Consider the following 19,678-nt stretch of genomic DNA (forward strand, 5'->3'; position numbering starts at 1 on the left):
TGAGTAAACTTTCCCTCTATTATTAAGTAATATAATTAATATTATCTTGAAATTTCGGGATGTTACAATAAGCCAGCCCTCAGGCTATGGTATACGTTTGTCTGGATCCTTACATATGTGGAATGCGGTGGGCACATCGCACCACGCTTGGTCACGACCTCCAGCCACGATGGGCCGGACCTAAGTTACGTCCGAGTGGGGGAATGGCCATGTGTATATTTATGGTACCTAAGTTATGTCATAAACGCTGCGGTGTTTCGCTGAGGTGACCTAGTGCAGAGACTCAAGTTTATGATGATTGTTTTAACTTGATTACTCCTAAGCCAAGATGGGCCGAGACTTACGTGGTCTCGAGGGGTAGCTAAGTAAAGAAAATATTTTAGCGTCAGCATATTCACCAGCATATCGCTGACGTATTTTCTAACATTTTAGAAAATTATAGTATCAAGAATTGGAGCCATTCATGAAGTGGATGTTCGCAAGGTAGAGATGACTCATAATTTCAAATGAATATAATATTTAAAAAAATATATATTTAAACAAGTTTTATAAGTTCGAAACAAGATTTATAAATCAACCACTCGGATATTTATTATCTGAGAAGTTTTCTAATAAATCAAAATGTTTCATTAAAATATACAAATAAACTAATGTTTCAAAAAATATATATTATATTTTATTATAAATAAAAGTTTATAATTTCAAAATATTTTTAAAGACTTCCGCTGAACGCTGATACATTTACAAAACCGGTACCAACTGTTGGTCACACGCCTAGGCCGTAAGTCGGGGTGTGACATTTCATGCTTAACCTAAATTGTTCAAAGTACGTAACATTGTTTAAGAGTGCTAAGAAAGCTACGAATAATTTGTTTAAACATCAGAAACAGGCTTTGAAGTATTAGCCCCACCACTCTTGCCCTTCTTGGATTTCCCCGCCTTCAAATCACCAACGACAGCTGAACCTTCGAGACTGGCCGCTTGAGACCCACCACTATCTCTAGACAAAGTCTTTTCACTGTCACCTGAGCGAGAACGCTTCTTGGATAACGCCTCAAATACCTCAGAGCAAATTTTCTCATCAAGCTCAGCCGGCTTTAAACCCTGCAAAACGGAAAGAAGTTTACCGAAACAAGATGAAACTTCACCCACGTAGGGGTAAGTAAGTCTTTCCATCGCACGAACGGAATCAGAAAAGAGCTTGGAAGCTTCACGTTTGAAAATAGGCGACTGCTCCAAGGTTTGACCAGCTTTATGATGTTTGAAGCCAGCAACAATACCCAAGTGTTTCCCATAGTCTAGCTGCTTCGTGTAAACACCACCCAACACTGAGTTAAATTCGGAGGAATGAAGCAGGTAAGTCACAACCTGATGAAACCCATGCTCAATCAGCCACCGGTTGTCGTTAGTAGCTTGGGTGACTGAAGCCTTCAAGCCTTCTTTCTCCATATCAAAGGCTTTCTTCTGAACCTCAAAGGCTTCCCTATCAGCCTCCAGCTTAGCCCTATCAGCTTCCATCTTTTTCTTCAACCCGACAACCTCAATCTCGTGGTTACGGGACAGCTCATCAATCTTCCTCACATAACCCTCCTCCTTCTTCGAAAAACCATCAACCTCTTTCTTCATTGCTGTCATAGAAGCCTTCATCTTGTCCTTCTTCTTAGAAAAATACTCATACTCTTGCATCCCCTTCCAAGAGCTAAGGATTAACCTTGAAAGAATGGCATCACCCTCCATATCAGAAATAGTATTACGAACCCCAGGGGGAGCAAAGTTAGGAAAAACATCAGCACAAACTTCCGGATCTTTAAAGCTATCTCCAACCTTAACATTCCACTCAGGGACATAAACCGCATCCCCACTCAACCCTTGAACTGTAGACATCACAACCTTTTTACCAGTTGATTTCTTCTTCTTGGAAACAACCAAACCCTGCTCCTTCTCCACCTCCATACTCGGACCTTGATCCTCAGCAACTTGAACATCATCACTAACATCCACTGATTCATGCGAAGACGATGGACCAGAAGACTTCAACAAACGCCGTGTGGAACGGCGAGTAGAAGCCTTAGGAGCAGCAGCTTTGGTAAAACCCTTAACGTTCGGAACTCCCACATACCCAGAACCTTTGAACCTACCTTCCTTCCCTCGAACCACAGCATTTTCCCCAGCAGTAGTCGCAACATCCGTAAACCCAACATCTGAAGTATCATCACTCTTCAAAAAAATCTAAAGCCAACATAACTACAAAAACAAATGAAATCTATCAACATGCATATCAAGGAAACAAAACAAGTGTAGGATAAACAAACGCATACCCTTATCATCTCTCATAAGCACGGGATCCCGATTAGGCTTATCCCACAACTTGCTTATACCTAACAAGACGAGAAGATGTTCGGGAAGAGGACGAAGACGCGATGGACACTTCCTAATCGATTTCAAAAACACATCATTCAACTCTGATTCAGCCGGCTCCGGTTCATTCAAAACTGCCTTGGGTCGTCTCCAAACAGGTTTGAAAGGAAGAATGGAATCGGAAACAAAGAAAAAACGATCATTCCAAGAACCAAGGGTCGTAACCGTCGAAGAGACTAAACATGTATCAACTTGAGTATGTTCAAAAGTGTACCAATCGCCGTTCTTCGCTAGACAAAAGAAACGGCGAAAACTTAACAATGACGGATCATACCCTAAAGCCCTACATAAAACCTCAAAATGCAAAACCCTAGCAAGCCCTAAGGGATGAATCTGACCAAATGACACACGATAATATTCCAACACATTCAAAACAAAAACCAAAAACAGATGACGGAGGTTGGAAAATTCAAAATGACGATAATAAAGAGCAATGAAACCCTCCAGACAACGATCGATCGAGGCGTCGGCCGGCGGAGCAACCGGTTTAAAATCTAAACCTATACCCCAATCGAGATAGAACGATTCAACATCCTCTTGGGTTAATCGGGAATAACTCACCAATAGATCCTTACGAGCACCCATAATTTCGAAAGAAAAGGAAAGGATTTAAACTAACCTGGTGAAGGAATGAAAGGAACTTGATGAATGTTTGAAGAATATTGTGGAACTTTAAAAAAAAATAAACAGTTATCACTATTAATAAGAGCAGTTATTGGAAACCGCAACCTGCAGTAACCATCACATCAACTGTCTTGTCAGAAATTCAAAACATAACCAAAAACGTTCAAAGCCTCGAAGCCTCTAAGCCTTTAAGCATTAACAAAATGTGTGCAAAAGTCAGAAGCCTTTGAGCTTACTTCTCAAACACCTCTGACTTGGGGGGCTGGTGACGGGGGTAGCCCAAAGTCTAGTAAAATGGCTTTCACACATTAACGCTAAAAATGTTAGAAGGTTAAAAGGTTCGTTTCCCGCCCAATTTAGGTAAACAAGTACGTGAACAGTAAGCGCGTGCAACAGTACCACGTCAATTCACTGTTCACATCAATGTTCCCTCTGACGAAGGGACACGCTCAGAAAAAGTAATATTATTATAATCATTAACCAAAGGTCAAAAGCTTCCCGCCCATAAATGGTCAACTCTCTAGCAAACCAGATGTTCATTAGTTTATCCATTGGACAAAAGGCTTGCATTCCTCTCTCTATAAAAGGAATACAACTCAGCCATAACAAACACACCAGTCTAATATTCTCTTCTTCCTTGAGAAACTAGCACTTTGCTTGTTTCTTTCTTACTTCACAAACATCATAGCTTCACCAAGAACTTCATCCAAAAACCGGTTATAAACATCACGGTCTTGGATCTCCGATGAACTATAACGAATAACAACAAACTAGTGAACCTCTCTCTACATTTTGCAAACGTAGGGGGACACCACGACCTGCGTTAGGTTAACCTGAACCCTTGAAGCCTGTTAGCCTAACCAGTCTATTCACTATCATTGGTCTTATAATTGTTGTAGCAACAACGTATGGTTTGTGACTTCGGTTGTTTTAAGGTTTAGGTTATTTTTAAAGATATCATTCTTAAAAGTAACATAATCAAAAGAATCAAAGAGGTTGATATTGTATGCAAATTGATGGCCATGTACGCGCCTAGTAGCACACACAATAGTTGTTGGAAATTGGTTTGTGCAATCTAGTGGAAACACAACATTCGCTGGCTGATCAGACGATTAATTGTCTAAATTAACATGTGCAAGATGATTGATTTAGGTAGCGTTTGTTATGCAGTAATGACATGCGGAATGGAATGATTCATTACGTGGGAATGAAATAAGAGGTGTTTGGTTGCACAATGGAATGGAATCATCCATTACACATGGAATCCTATTCCATCAAAACCATTCCTTCCCACCCCCCTTCTTTTTTTTCATTCCATTCCTCCTTCAACCTACTTTCTCAACAACACCATCATCTAACAACCACCGCCACCACCATCACCACCACCACTACCAAAGCCACCACCATCATCTGACCACCATCGCCACCGTCACCACCACCACCTCCGTCGCCACCACCGTCGCCGCTACCACCACCTGACCGCCACCGTCACCATCACCACCTCCACCTCCACCACCTTACCACCAAACCTACCACCGCCACCATCATCGCCATAACCACGACAACCATTGTCACCGTCGCCACCCGACCATAACCTCCACCACCACTATCACTGCCTGGCCACCACCACTGTCATCACCACCCTACCACCGCCATCACTACTAATGCTACCATCGCTTGACCACCCCCACCCCCGTGGCCTGACCGCCACCACCACCACCGTCTCCACCGCTACCACCATTTTCATCTCCAGAGCTACCTCCACCGTCACCATTTCAGTTTTTTTTTTTTTGTAAAAATATATATATTTTGGGATAGGAATAGTTTTATTATTTCTATTTCAGTCCTAAAAATTTTTTCGGATACCAAACAACATAAATTAAATATTCATTTCATTCTCATATGTTAACCAAACAAGACAAAGGAATGGTAATGATCCATTTTATTCCTTTGTCTATTCCATTCCATTCCTCCTTCATTCCATTCCTTTCAACCAAACATACCCTTAGTGTTTTATTTACTGTGTTTGTTAATTGTGTTCAACAGCTTATATTGACGTATTCTTTTAAGCATGTATCTCAGGTGATTGTTTGAATTTTAGAAGGACCCGAAGCTATAGATTTTGGGAATGGGATGTTTAAGGCTAATCAAGATTTTTAGTAAACCATGTAACGTTTAGTCCTGATGGTTGAAACAACTTGTTTAAGACAAGTATTTTGTTAACCCAATGTTTGGATAATTATGACTCGAAGTTAGTAATGACTTGGTTGTATATTTAATAGAATCTAAGTAAGTTATGTTTAACTTTCAGTGTATTCAGTAATCTGTTTTATCAATTTGGTTGCTAACCACCCAAGACCCACCACCCATCGGGTGGGGTGTGACATAAACTAAAAGTGATTGAAATGTTTGCATGTGATTTTTATTTACATACTCATTTTTTTACATTTCCATCGTTTCACTTACGACTTAAGTTATAGACACCTACCGAAAACATCCCGAGTTCTAGATCTTCCATAAGAATCTTCTATTAACATGATGGATGTGAAATTTCTGTGAATCCTAAGAACGATGACAAATTTAACAAGACTTACAATATGCCACATTTTAAAATAATAATTTTGTATGTACAATTGTATTTGTATTCAGTGAAGATACGAAAGATCTAATGAATGTAACCGGACATGTTGATGGGCTCATCAAGTCATCTTTTTATATTTGTCAATTGGAATACTTGCCGATATTTTAATTCAAGGAAAATTAATTTTTTGTCACTATTGTTTCAAGTTTAATTTCTATCCTTTTCCTATTTGGGACCTGATTTTGTTTTTTTTTTAATTATTGATGATATATGGAAATCTTTTCTTCTTTAAAGTCGTTTAGTTCCAAGTTTATCAAATTAATATTTGATAAAGACGTTTTTAATCTATATGAAACAACATGGAAGGCTATATTTAAAAGAATGATCTATCTCTTCTAATAAAAACCTACCACTTTTGCCACTTGTTAATATCATAGCCCTCCTCACTTTTTTTCAACTAATTTTCACATATGGTTCTTATCTTTTAAGTCATTTCAATATATGACATTAAAATTATAGGTTTATTCCAACTAAATCGTTACTACGTATAATAAGTATTCTCCATATGGATTGACAAGAGACGATTAGTCATTAGTGTTTATTATGGGTTATATTAAAAATAATAAACAATAAATATTCGATTCATAATATGTGGAATGAGAACAATCAATTTGGACTAAATCCTAATAACGTCAGCAGTTAAGGCTTAACCTTTAATACCTAAAAATACATATGATTTTAAAACTAAAAGTTTTCAGGTTGACTCGAAACCTAGAATTCGGACACAAGAACCAACCCAAATTACTTCGGTTCAGGTTTTTGGTTAGTATTTTCTTGGGTTCAAGTTTCTCGGGTCGGGTTAGTTTGGGTTCAGGTACGGGTTTCTTGGGTTGGGTTTCATGTTACGGGTAAAAGTGACAGCCCTACTTTCAACGATTATATATAAGAATCACTACATTCACTTTATGCAATTTTAAATCTTATAATATCCTTCTAACTCAGAATAATCACAATTATTTGAACATGGTTTTAATGTTAGTATGTATTTTTCATTTTCCTGACAATTACATTCATATGAAACAAACAAATCATTTTGTTATATTTAAATTTTAGGTTTTTATTTTGCTTGATTATACAATTTTTAATTGTAAAATATAAAGTTAATTAAAACATTTGTCATACACAGAATATTAATAACAACAAATTTATCATGATCAATCAATTTCAAATCGTATTCTAAGGATGATTATATCATCAAAGTTCAGGTATATGGTTTTGAGATAATCATGTTTTTTTTTATAAATATGAGCAGATATTATCAAATGACATGATATTTTATGTGTAAGAATATTTTTTGATTAGTATCATAGATATATATTATCATTTATCTAGAGTTGGTATGTACTTGGAGAACCTTTTTTGTCACATGAACAATTATATATGGCTATATTAAGAGTTATAAACTGTCCTATATGTTACTTTATTAATAGCTACAAACAGGCATGGACTAAATATTTTGATTTTTGATAAACAATGTATACATGTTAATACAATCACAAATGTAGTGTAAAAGGAAGTTTTTACCTATTTGTAACATATTTTTGTAATCTTAGTTATGTAATTTTAATTTAATTATAATGTATTAACAATATATAATCAATTTCTTGAATGTATTTCACTTAATGGTTAAAGTTTAAATTTTTTAACAATTACCCGTGTAATACACGGGCCTCAAACTAGTACAATATACATAACTGTATTTCCACACAACTTTCACTTAAATTCTTCTATTTAATATAATCATAAGGTGATAAATGAGAATGGTGAAGATAAATGACTAAATATTTAGTATAAAGCAGGTAACTTTTTAAGGTAACTAGGTTAAAACCAAGGATCAAAGTTTCTTTTTTTAGCGACGATAAAGCACGGCTATTTGGGGTAATTCAATGGCGAAATAGGACCCCATACGTCAGTGATCGCAGATAGTATTGGATGGCATAAGTCCACCATCTCCAGTTTCTTAAAAAACACGCTGACCGAAAACCTGCTACGATAAAACCATATTAAAATCTGATTTGAACTTAAACTTTACGGTCTCGAACCTAAAACTTCAGTTTTCTCATCCATGTCAGTTACACAATTAAATGTTGAAAAGAGAAAATTTGAAAAAGGAATCAATGGATAAGAACAATTGAATGGTCAACCAAATCCAGTTACTATTATATAAGTTGACATCAATGTAACACTTATCCTAAATATTGACAAAATTTACCATAAATTGTCAATTTATTTGAAAATGCATTACTTACATAAAACGACTGATAATCTACAATTATATGTACATGATCTAAAGAAAATTTAATAAATTGACAGAAAGGTTTGTAATTAACTAGTCATAGTTGATATTTTATAACAACATATAGAAAGATGGATAACAACAATTATAATTATTAGTGTAAATCACTATGTGTTTGACTTGAAAGTAGAAACTCTTAACACATTAAAAAGATTATTACAAGAAACATGAGTTGTATCATCAATCATTTGTTTTAATTAACAGTAAGTAAACAATAAATTAGAAATATATATAGAAAAAAATCTTTTATATAATTGACAGAATAAAGGTAAAAGGAAATTTCAAGTTTTTTTTTCCTGTTTTTTATTACAAACTTGACTTTTCTCATTCCAATATTTTCTAAACCGGGACAGTCTTACTAGTTCACTGGTAAGACTGGACGTGAAAATATTGGTTCATTCGTACACGTTGTATACTTCTTAATTCAGTGTTATGGACAATATGTAAATTTAAGAGTAGGATTAATGGTATCAAGGTGTCTATAAAGTGGCGCTCCTTCGTAAATGATTGAAGGCCCATGCTGAATACATGTATAAATTTAGGACTAGTAATTAAAAAGAAAAAGAAAAAGAAAAAGAAATAACATTGTTAACTACTGGGAAAAAAAATTAAATAAAATAACATTTTTTGGACACCCATTTTAAAATGGAGATCATTTGGGTTTCAACGTGATAGCCCATTGGGCTAAAACTATTACTTTATTCTGTCTCTTATCTAATGGCCGTTTCTATATATAAAAAAAAAGTATTTCGTTTTTCGTTACAGTAGTTTGACCAAATATGTCGTATTAATCCAATAGTTTTAAAATTTACAGTTTTTGTTCAACGGTTTTGTTGTCACTTGCAATTGAACTCGACATAACTAACCCCGTTAACTCTGGTCGTTAAACCCATCAGTGTGCCCCTTGAGTGAGGAGCAATTTTGTCCTTAATTGGCTGTGTAATTGTTTGGCATGTTTATCTACAAAATTGTTCCTCACGCGAGGGGCACACCTGATGGGTTTAATGGTTAGAGTTAACGGGGCTAGTTAGGCTGGGTTTAATTGCAAGTGAAAAAAAAACTATTAGACAAAAACCGCAAATTTGAAACTATTGGACTAAAACCGTAGATTTAATACGAAAACCGCAAACACACTTTTTAGGGAAAAAACACGAATTTATCTTATTATTATTAGTTTCATTAATATTATTATTATTATTATTGCTTAAAACTTATGAAGTGTCTTTTTTATCACTAATTTTCAGTTTTGTAGTTGTAAATATGGTAGTTCATTAATGAAACAAAACAAATCATGGGAAAACAATGGAAGAAACTAAAAGATAATCAAGAAAACTGAAGTAATGAACACGGATAAAAGCCATTAAATTATAATGGTCAATATCTAATCACTTTCATAGTATCATATAAGTTGTCTTCAATCTTAAAACTTATCCTAAATATTGACAAATTCAACCATATATTGTCACTTATTTTAAATGCATTGTTTTTTTTTTGTATAAAATGACTGACTGGCTGAGAATCTATAATTACATATACATAATCTAAAGCAAATTTTATTAAGTGACAGTAAGGTTTTTATAAATTAATTAGCTAGTTGACAGTTTATAAAATATATAAAAATATGCATGACAACAATTTTAATGTAAATTACTTTGTGTTTGACTAGAAACTCAACATATTACAAAAATGATCACAAGAATATGAGTTCTGTCATCTATCATAAGTTTAATTAAAAGTATTCAACATAATTTGTACACAAAAAGAAAAAAAAAATCTTTTACACAATAAACACAAAAAGGGTAGAAGGAGATTTGGAGTTTACAGATCGTGACGTTTTACTGGTTCACTGGTGGGATCATTTACTTTTTATACAAAGTACGAAATAAAGATTATGTCCGAATTATTTTATTTTTTAATTAAACGCGATCAGCATGAAAAGATCATGCAAATCCATGACCAAAATCCTTTGCGCTTTCGCTTGATTTCTTGAGGTTTAGTATTGATATTGGCAACCAGATCAGCCATGTATTCAACAACAGCCTGAAAAATTAAACCATGACCATCAACTGTTTGTTATCATCAAAAGAAACATAATATAAAGACAACCATTTACCTGAGCACCAAGCTTGGTGATTTCTCTTGGAGGAACCTCGAGCGGGGTCTCTTCGGCTCTAAATATTTTCAACTTTGACAACAACCCGAAGGATTCGGGTAATGATCTTATCTGATCACCACTTATATCAAGAACTTGCAAGTTTTCAAGCTTCCCAATAGACCGCGGTAAAGTGGTCATATCAGCAAAGTTTTTGCCAATATTGAGTATTTCCAAACTAGTTGCAAAACAAAGACTTTCGGGTATCCCTTCTAGCTCATTAAAACTAACATCAAGCTCTTTTAAATTAGTAAGATTTGCCATTGTTGTAGGCAACTTTCGTACCCGATTATAGTGCAAAGTAAGAATCTCCAAACATTTGAGCTTTCCAATTGCTTCAGGAAGTCCTTTTAGTTTATTAAAGTCTAGTTTAAGAGCCACGAGTGAAGAACATGATCCGATCGTGTAAGGAAGCTCTTCCAGATCATTTGTTTCGACAATCAAGATTTGCATAGAGGTTAAGTTCCCTATGAAGTCTGGCAAGTGGGTGAAGTGGTTTGAGCTTAAATCAAGATTAACCAAGTTTGAAAGATTGGCAAATGATTCCGGGAGAGATTTTAGTCGGTTTGCATGGAGGTCAACGTCGAGAAGGTTGACCAGTTGACCGAACGAGTCGGGTAGGTTGGTTAACTGGTTTGAGTGGACATCAAGATTGGTTAGATTGGTAAGATTGGTGATGGATGATGGGAGAGCCATGAGTTTATTATCTGATAGATTAAGTTGAGTGATATTTGATAGCTTCCCAATAGTTATAGGAAGCCATTCTATGTTATCCATTAGTTTTGATTGAAGATCAAGAATTTCACCACCTTGTTTGGCTAATGTTTCTATCAAGGCTGCTACTTTCATCATACTTAATCTCTCATGTTCTTCTACACCTACAAATCAAAACTTCAAATCATGCTTTGTTTACATAATCTAATTTAGAATGTTATTTTTAAACGACTTAGTTTTGCTATCCAAAAAGATAGCAGCGCAACTTGTTTCCTGCTTGCTATATATATCGATGTAAACACTACTTTTTAATGGAATTCATAGAGCTGATCATAAAAAGGAAAAAAAAAGTAGAATTTGAATAAAAAACAAACAACAAACTAAAAAGGATCTTGGCTTTGACTTTTGAAGCTTTACACTTCAAATTTAGTTTTATATTGTTTCATACTATGAGAAAAAAAGTTGGTCAAATCCCATAAGGTGATAAGATAAAGATTACATGAAAGAACATAATTGAGCTAACCTGAAGGATAAATGGTGGCTTTTGTGGAAGAACTCTTGACTAAACCCCTAAAGCTTTCAGCTTTATTAATCTTGTTAGAGATCAACAAGCTTTCATCACTGATCACAACTTCTTTTTCAAGATTACCAACTGGGTATTTGATATCATCTTGTTGATCCATCTGAGTATCTCCAGAAACACATTTGGAAGCTTTTTGTATCAACTCATCAAAGGTCTGATAAGTCTGGTCAAAGTCAACAATATGCATGGCTTCTTTCCTTTGTTCATGGCTCTGAAACTTGACCATGGTTTGTCTGACCTTTTGAAGGATGGTAAAAAGCTCTGGTGGGATATCTGTTGGGCAGATTTGTGTGGCGATTTCATCGAGTTTCTGGCTTTCTTCAATGTTGACAGATTTGATGACTGATATGGCTGCTTCAACCTCTTCAATTGAGGGTCTTGGTGGAAGTGATTTGTATGTTGCCATGATTTCTTGTATGGTTTCTGTGTATGTGTTTGATAATTCTTTTCCTGATGTAACTGCCATGGAGATTTTTGGTTTGTGAAAGTGGGATAGAAATGGTTTTTGTAAGCTTTGATTTTAATGAAAAAGGTGTTATATATATACAAATAAAGTATATTATATATTTGAAAATGATATTAAAGAATGGTAAACTGTTACTTATAATTGATTTATATTCTGCTTTAAAAAAGATTATGATAATATTTGAAATGCTTGTTGACCAAACGTATAAAATAGAAATTAAAGACTGACATACAATTTGTTCATTTTGAATACTATTACTAACAAATAACTATAATTAAAAGCTAATTAAATAAAAAGTCATCTTTCTGAAAAAACAATGATAGAATACTTAAACAAAGCATTTTTTGGTAAGTACAAAATTGGAGATGCAACCAAGAGCAATGTACAAAACAATGGTCTTACAACTAATTTCAAAGAAAAACCCAGGAAATATCAAATATTCAAATGACATTATTACAGATGTAGTTATGATGATATAAGACATTATTGAGATCATACAACTATTTTCTTTTGAGATTAAACTATTATTTACCATCATACAATTAACACTACTAATATGGAACCGATTAGAGTTTGATAATCATTAGACGTTATAAAGCGTAACAACATGCTTTTGGTCTAACAGCATCGAGGTAACCCATAATCAAGACTCAAGAGTACACAATGTCATCTACTCCATACGACGTGTCAGCAACTTGTCCGCCACTATCATACTTTACATATGTGTGTCACGTCTTAGCGTCTTCTCATAAGTTTGCCTCCTTTTGGTAGGGAACTTCAAGAATTGTTTCACATGCGTGTGTAGCCAATATAATGAAGATAGATAATTATATAACTAGTGAACTGATGGGGCAACATGTTTGATAGCCAGTCCAGGTTGGGTATGTATATGTGAATTTCTTATGTGCCTCAGAAAATTCAGCAATTCTGGCACCAAAATCCATAGATCCTACAAAATTAAGAATTATGCGAAAGTTGGATAGTAACATGTACACAACCAGTGATTTTTCTAAACTGCAAATGTCTTAAATCATTCTACGCATATGATACAATATGCCAAATGTTCATCTTTATCAACCAAACAGTCCCTACATTATTTACAGCAAATTAAAAAAGAAAATTAAATCGAAAATCACATGTATGGCCAAATAGGATTTGTTGGTTCAAATAGAGTGCAAACATATACAATCCAAAAGGTTTTTCACATCACGGTGCACTTATCCTTCGATTGCTTCGGTTCCTGCCTAGATGATGAAGATGCATTCTTGGGCCTTGATGGATGCACATGCTGTAAAATGCCCAATAATATAAAAAAAAATCATTTTCATGTCACCAAATAGATTAAAGTTGAAAAATTAAAATAGCCTACCTGGGGACCGACAACAAGTCCTGAACGTGAAGTGGTAGGTGACTGTGGCAAAACACGTGGTGGTGGTGGTGGTGGTTGCTCAAATTCTTGTTGTTGAAGGGCTATAGCCAATTGCAGATCAGAACTGTCATATAGCAACAAAAAAGTTAATCTTCTTACATGCGATACTATAATACAAAAACAAGCATAATACGCAAAGCCGAAAATAACACATTGGTTTCTGTTCATTTATATGGCTTTGTTTTGAGTTAAAATGGATGACAAAACAATGGCAGATAAATACCTGAAACTCGTGTTGCCTTGTGCTGCATTGTCAAATTTGGCAAGATAATCCTGAATAAAAAAACAGGAAATAAAATTCATATGAAGCAACGATTAAAATATTATTCATTTGGTAAATATAGTAATATAAAGCAACATACAGCAGTACTAGCCCTTGCATTTTGCTCATCCCATGAACGCGTGTCATGATCTTCTGCCTTGAATTGCTTGAAGTTGCTGTTCATAAACACTGTATCACCATTAACCTGAAATATATAACATTTAAAGATCAACATTAAAATAGCATAAAGGTATTGTGTTTAGTTTTATCAAAGAAGAGTGTGAGAAGGGAGACTTAATACCTCATTTAACTTTTCCCATACCAAATCAGGTTGATTTAAGTACCCTTGATCCGTTGCTAGAATGTATAGTTCACCTTCAAACTGCATATAATTCGAGGTTAGAATGTTAGATAATATATAAAACATCAAGATTTTAAAATTATAATAGCAGGGGAACAAACCTTGAACATCGTATTGAAGTGATTGTTTCGAAAAAACACACAAAGCTCGCGTTCTTTTAGACCTTCTTGAAGGCAAAATAAGCTGCAAGAATTGCAACACCAAAAGAAATCATAATCTTGTTTTATTGTAAACACGAAATAAAAGACGCACTAAATAAGCAAAACATACCCATAAATAGTCAGCTGACTAGCACTGTTCTTCAAAAAACTTCTAATCAGTTCTCCTGAATGAAAATTCCAACCATTTTAGAAAGATGTCAAAGAGAAATCAACAACTCAAACATATTCATTCAAAAATTTTCAATACGCACATACCTTGTCTTGCAGTGGGTCCATTTACGAGCCTTGAATCATCAACACTGGTAACATTGTTGTCCATTTGTGCTGACATGGCAACCTCACCTTCATCCATATTAGCAGTTGAAACAGAAGAGCTGGATTCAACAACTGTTTGTGTTGTATCTTTAGATGATTTTAAAACCACATTAGCTGCAGATGAGCATGATTCATTTGATGCTGTTTCACCAATATTGATTTTTTCTACTTCATTTGTGTCACCATTCAAAGCTGTCTGGTCAACAGGAGATGAAGTATCTGTACCATACAAACTCTTCTCTAAATTTTCCAATACTTCAGTGTTAGATTTCTCAATTCCATCTTTATTTTCATGTTTCTCTGATTCACTAACATTCTTTTTTTCATCATGGCTTTCTTTGTCAGCTTCTAAAGTTATCAAATCATCAACGCGATCGTTCATTACACTATGATTCTCAATGTTTGAACTTGTAGATACGGTTTCCTCAACAGTTTTATCATTTGCTGAAGTTCGGTTAACAGCTTCTGTTAGTTTCAAGGCTCTCAAATGCTCATTTTCCTTTTCAAGCTCTCCTTTTTCCAAATGTTCAACGCATTCTTCTTCAGAATTCTTCTTAGAAACACTTTCCATATTTTGAGTTTCAAGAGCAACAAGTTCTCCCATCAGTGTATTATACGACTTTGATCCAATGGCACTCGAAGTATCAGTATCCTGACCCCAATGCACCAATAAATTTATTTTAATTCATATTAAACATAAACTTAATATATAAGTTTGGTTAAATAGCACACCTGTGGATCAACAATCCAACCGTGATAAAGTGGAATATCTAATAAATCAAATATTGCACACTCCCTTGTGAACTCAAAATCATCAATTCTGCAATTGCTCAAATATTAATACATAAACCAATTACAATCATACAGACATGTAAGTTGCAATAACATACCTAGTGAACTTAATGTTCACATCGATACCAGTTGCAAGGCGAGGGAGTAAATCAATGGCATCAGCTATATTCTGTTGTTGATTTTCAACATACCCTGCATCTTTGTTCTGCAACAAGTACCAAAATCAAGGATGAAGTTAACTTAACCTACACTAAGATGGAACATACAACATATATATGTAGCAAAAGTTATAAGTGTAATTACATTAACATTGCTGTTTGAATCAATTAGACGCTCCGCCACAAGTGAAAGCAACTTCTCTTGAGATACTTCAGCCACATCTGAGCTCAAACTCAAATTGTTTCTCAATAACAGAACGTTGCCTAACATAAATTGCAAAACTCAATCATTAACACACAGGTCTTATATGTCCATAAGGTTGATAAAAAAAAACACAACATGATTATCAAATATTGAGCTTCTGATTTCATTACTTCAGCTCATGGAACTAAGTTGTCACAAATAATACAAGCAAGTTGATTATCAGTCATACCAGAGTGCACCTAAATAATTGCATAATACCTCGCAATAGAATGACTAACAATCATTCCCAAATTATCTAAAAAATATGCATCAGTTTAAGGTTATTATTGAACCAATAATCAGTTCTCCCTCTTTCCTTCAAAATTCAATTAAATCTGACCTAAAAACTACTGTTGATAGTCCCCACAAATTAAGTACTTAGTGAGTGTGTCCCAATTAGGCAATTACTAAAAAAATAAACTGTTTACAGAAACAAAATTAACTCAAACCTCATAATCACTTTACCTAATACTTTGATTTCAACCTAAAACAGCTCAAGCAGCAGTCTAAACTGCTAACTGATTAAATCAATAACAATCAATTTTCACATCAAAACATATAAGCAGTTTGTTTACACCAATGGTTAAATAACATATGCATCAATTTGAAGTTGTTATTGACTCAATAATCACTCCTCCCTCTTCTCTTCATAAACTAATTAAACTTTGACCTAAAATCTACTGTTCACAGTTCCAATCAAGTAATCACTAACAAAATAAACTGTTAATTAACTCACAATCACTTCTCTTATAACTTGAAACCTACGCTAATTCAGTAACTCTAACCTAAATTAGCTCACGCAACAGTAACTAATTAAAATCAAAACATACAAGCAGTTTAAAAACAGAATAATCAATTTGAGCAAAGTAGAAACCCTAGGTAAAGTAAACGAGATGTAAAATATTACAAATAGCGAGAAGCGGACACGGTCCATTGTCGTTCTGAAGCACAATCGGAGTGGTTCGTCCGAAGAACTGAATCGACTTCGTCTTATGCATCATTTCCGTAACCGTCGGCGGCGTCTCGTCGCGGTTCCGGTGCTCGTCCGACGGTGAATCCATTTCCGGTTACGAGTTGTAGTGACAGCTGTCAACGGTTATTGTGTGTGTGTGTGTGCGGATTTTGAAGGTCAATGAAGAGAAAATAAACGCGGATTGGTGTGAAGATGCCAGATAGAGAATCTGGTGATCGGACGATCGTGTTTTATATGACGGACGGACGGACGGACGGAGAAAATCTATAACTTTTTTCATTTTTTTATGTTGTTATGACAGATATACCCCTAGAGTTTGGAAGTTTGGCATATTTCGTTTTTTGTTTAATTACTTGTCAGCTGTCGAATCAGAATTTCACTGGTGTAACAAAAATAACTTGTTTTCTCTTCGGTCATGCAAGCTGAAACATATAGTTATGCTATGTGTTGTGGTTGAAGTGTTGAACCCATGGTTGTAAAAATATCCTAGGTGTCGCGTTGAGTAATCCCCGCCTAGGTCAAGTTCTCGATGAGCCATCCCCGAGTACTATGGCACTGACTGGATCTGATCCTTCACCGTTGGCCGTTAGCTCCCTCATTAGCTGGATGGTTTATAATGTTCATGAGTGACATGGTTGAAGCCCTCTCCAGAGTGTCTTCCTTCACCCTTCTACAACATACATTCTTACCGGTGCTTATATTGTCACTTGACCGTCATTTTTTTTACTTTTTTTTAATGCTTAAAATCTTTTTTTATAATCAATATGTTCTTTTATTGTGGTTTGAGTGGGATTCAAGGTGTAGTAGGATGTGAAGTTGTATGGTTATGTTTATAGTGGTTTGAAAATATTATTATTATTATTTATTATTATTATTATAAAATAATATAGTGTTTGTTTTATTTGAAATTTAAGGTCTTGGGGTAGACTCTAACTTCTACATATTAAAATGAAATGTTACTTTTAAGACAAATTAAATAACTCCCCACTTGTGTTAAAGTGTGTTAAAAAGTCACATGGGTTATGTTTTTAACGGGTTAAAAGGAACAATATGTATTAATTTATGTATTAATTGCTAATTGGTTTGTTATTTTAATTATGTATTAATATGAGAGAGATGAAGTTAAATGGGTTAAACCATTTGCTTTGGATGACATGAAGTTAAAGAGAAAAAAAAGAGTGATGTGAAGCGTATATGTAATTAAGATATGTTAGAGTATACCTTATGGTCTTAGCTATAGTTTCTATAAAAAGGAAAATATATTAAATGCTGCATTTAAGTTGTTACCGTTTTAAGCCATGTTAAAAAATATTAAGTGGTGTTACCATAAATGGTCTGTTAAAAAAATGTTGCATTTAAATAGAGGGGTTCAACAACATAACAGAAAAATAATTTTAAAACCAAAAACGAGATCCCACACTACTATTTGCATTTGGCACATACGTAAGTACTATCAGCTTCAACAAATTTGTTCGTCTCCAATGCAATTTGTGAGATGCATTACTAGCTCATCCCAAACACAAGGCATGGTTTTGATCTAACACATAAGTTTGATTGGTAATATTTATTAGATTAAACTATAGTTACATAAAAAGTTTTAAGTAAATGCATGTCTTTAAATGATCATATGACTTTATAAATTATGTTATTATCATTTGATTCATCATTGTAAAGTTTAATCTGGAAGAGGATGGGTTGTTCATTGCTGATGTTAAGAGTTTAGGTTTATATATTGTCCTCCCAGATTCATTGAAATCCATTTAAGATACAATTCAAATATATGTTGTCTTTTGGTTTGTTTCTTCTAAAATTGTAATATCTATAACTAGAAGTCTTGAATGAGAGCATTTTGACATTTTTGATACAAAAAATGTATTGCCGTGTTACTTACGTGTTAAGAAATAAAGATTGTATTTGACTTGTGTTACTTGCTTACAAAGATTGCAATTTAGGTTTTCAGTTCTTTGATGCATTTTATTTATATTTCGTTAAATTCATGACTAATTTAATTCAATTATGCTTAAACAATAATAAATTAATAATAATAATAATAATAATAATAATAATAATAATAATAATAATAATAATAATAAAAGTCTCAACCGAACGTAAAGGTGAGGGTGCCATGATGACATAAGAAAATAAATATAAAAATAAGCAAATCAACAACTCCATGATCCATACAAAATTACTAGGTTAAGGCCATGATTGGTCTTATTTGACAAGATGCCTCCTTTTCCTTCTATTTTTCAATTTCTTTTAAATAATTCTAAATTTGATTAGATGGTGACAAAAAAAATTCAATAAAGCTTTAGATCTTTGGTAAATGCATACCATATAATAGTGTTTAGACCATCTTTACACATACAATCGTAAAAACATTTACGCTTGATGTTTTAGGTATAATACATAAAATGGTTACACAAGTAGAAAGGGTTACGTAAGTAGATCACTTTTCTTTCTTTCTCTTACCTGTTCTTTGTTGGAGTACGCATAATGCTTATACGTTTCTCTTATACCGGGTGCATTAAGTTGGACCAACTTTATGTAAAGAAATGCAACCATATAAAGATAGGCACATGATGTTGGCCACATATAACATAGAGAGAGAAAGAGATTGGATGATACAATCACCATCATTTTATATTGGGACATTGGTTTTTAATACTCATAACTTTCACTCGTTGGTAGATAACACTACCAACTAACGATTTGTCTCTCATCACTCCCAACTTGTGACTTCTTTTCTTTTGTCACTCTTGAACTTAACGGACCCTAACCCCGTTAGTTTTTTTGGTGACGTGGCGTTTTTTGCTTGTGTGGCATGCCATGTGGAAAATACCTAATTAGAAAAAATAAAAACCTAACAAAAAAATAATATCTCTCTTACTAATAAATGAGTGGATTTCAAATCAACAAACTTTTTCTATTTAACCAGAATCCTTTAATATGCCACATGGCAATTCCTAACAATTTTTATTTAATTTTAATTCAATATTATAATTCACATTTACATCTGACTATTTCAAAATCAATATCGCAGTTTCATATTTAGAGATATGTTTATCAGCACTCAACAGCTTCTAACC

At 34.1% G+C, this 19,678-nt stretch overlaps 2 protein-coding genes across 2 annotated transcripts; both read right to left on the minus strand.

Moving 5' to 3' along the window:
- Nucleotides 1-9,751: 9,751 nt before the first annotated feature.
- On the minus strand, nt 9,752-11,974 carry LOC143594952 (plant intracellular Ras-group-related LRR protein 5-like). The gene is made up of 3 exons (XM_077074126.1): nt 11,369-11,974; nt 10,093-11,009; nt 9,752-10,019 (listed from the first exon to the last, which is right to left on the minus strand). The coding sequence occupies exons 1-3, from the start codon at nt 11,892-11,894 to the stop codon at nt 9,906-9,908; spliced, it is 1,557 nt and encodes a 518-aa protein (XP_076930241.1). The 5' UTR covers nt 11,895-11,974; the 3' UTR covers nt 9,752-9,905.
- A 688-nt stretch (nt 11,975-12,662) lies between these two features.
- On the minus strand, nt 12,663-16,842 carry LOC143594958 (uncharacterized). Its single transcript, XM_077074132.1, has 12 exons — nt 16,524-16,842; nt 15,518-15,636; nt 15,313-15,419; nt 15,155-15,242; nt 14,363-15,074; nt 14,217-14,271; nt 14,048-14,129; nt 13,887-13,967; nt 13,686-13,790; nt 13,547-13,596; nt 13,264-13,387; nt 12,663-13,182 (listed from the first exon to the last, which is right to left on the minus strand). Exons 1-12 carry the CDS (start codon nt 16,675-16,677, stop codon nt 13,096-13,098), a joined length of 1,764 nt encoding a protein of 587 aa, XP_076930247.1. The 5' UTR covers nt 16,678-16,842; the 3' UTR covers nt 12,663-13,095.
- Between the last annotated feature and the right edge of the window lie 2,836 nt (nt 16,843-19,678).

The sequence above is a fragment of the Bidens hawaiensis genome, unplaced genomic scaffold (assembly GCF_021521415.1).
Source record: "Bidens hawaiensis isolate Kalapana, Puna unplaced genomic scaffold, B.hawaiensis_p1.1 tig00044370_1, whole genome shotgun sequence".
Taxonomy (NCBI): Eukaryota; Viridiplantae; Streptophyta; class Magnoliopsida; order Asterales; family Asteraceae; genus Bidens; species Bidens hawaiensis.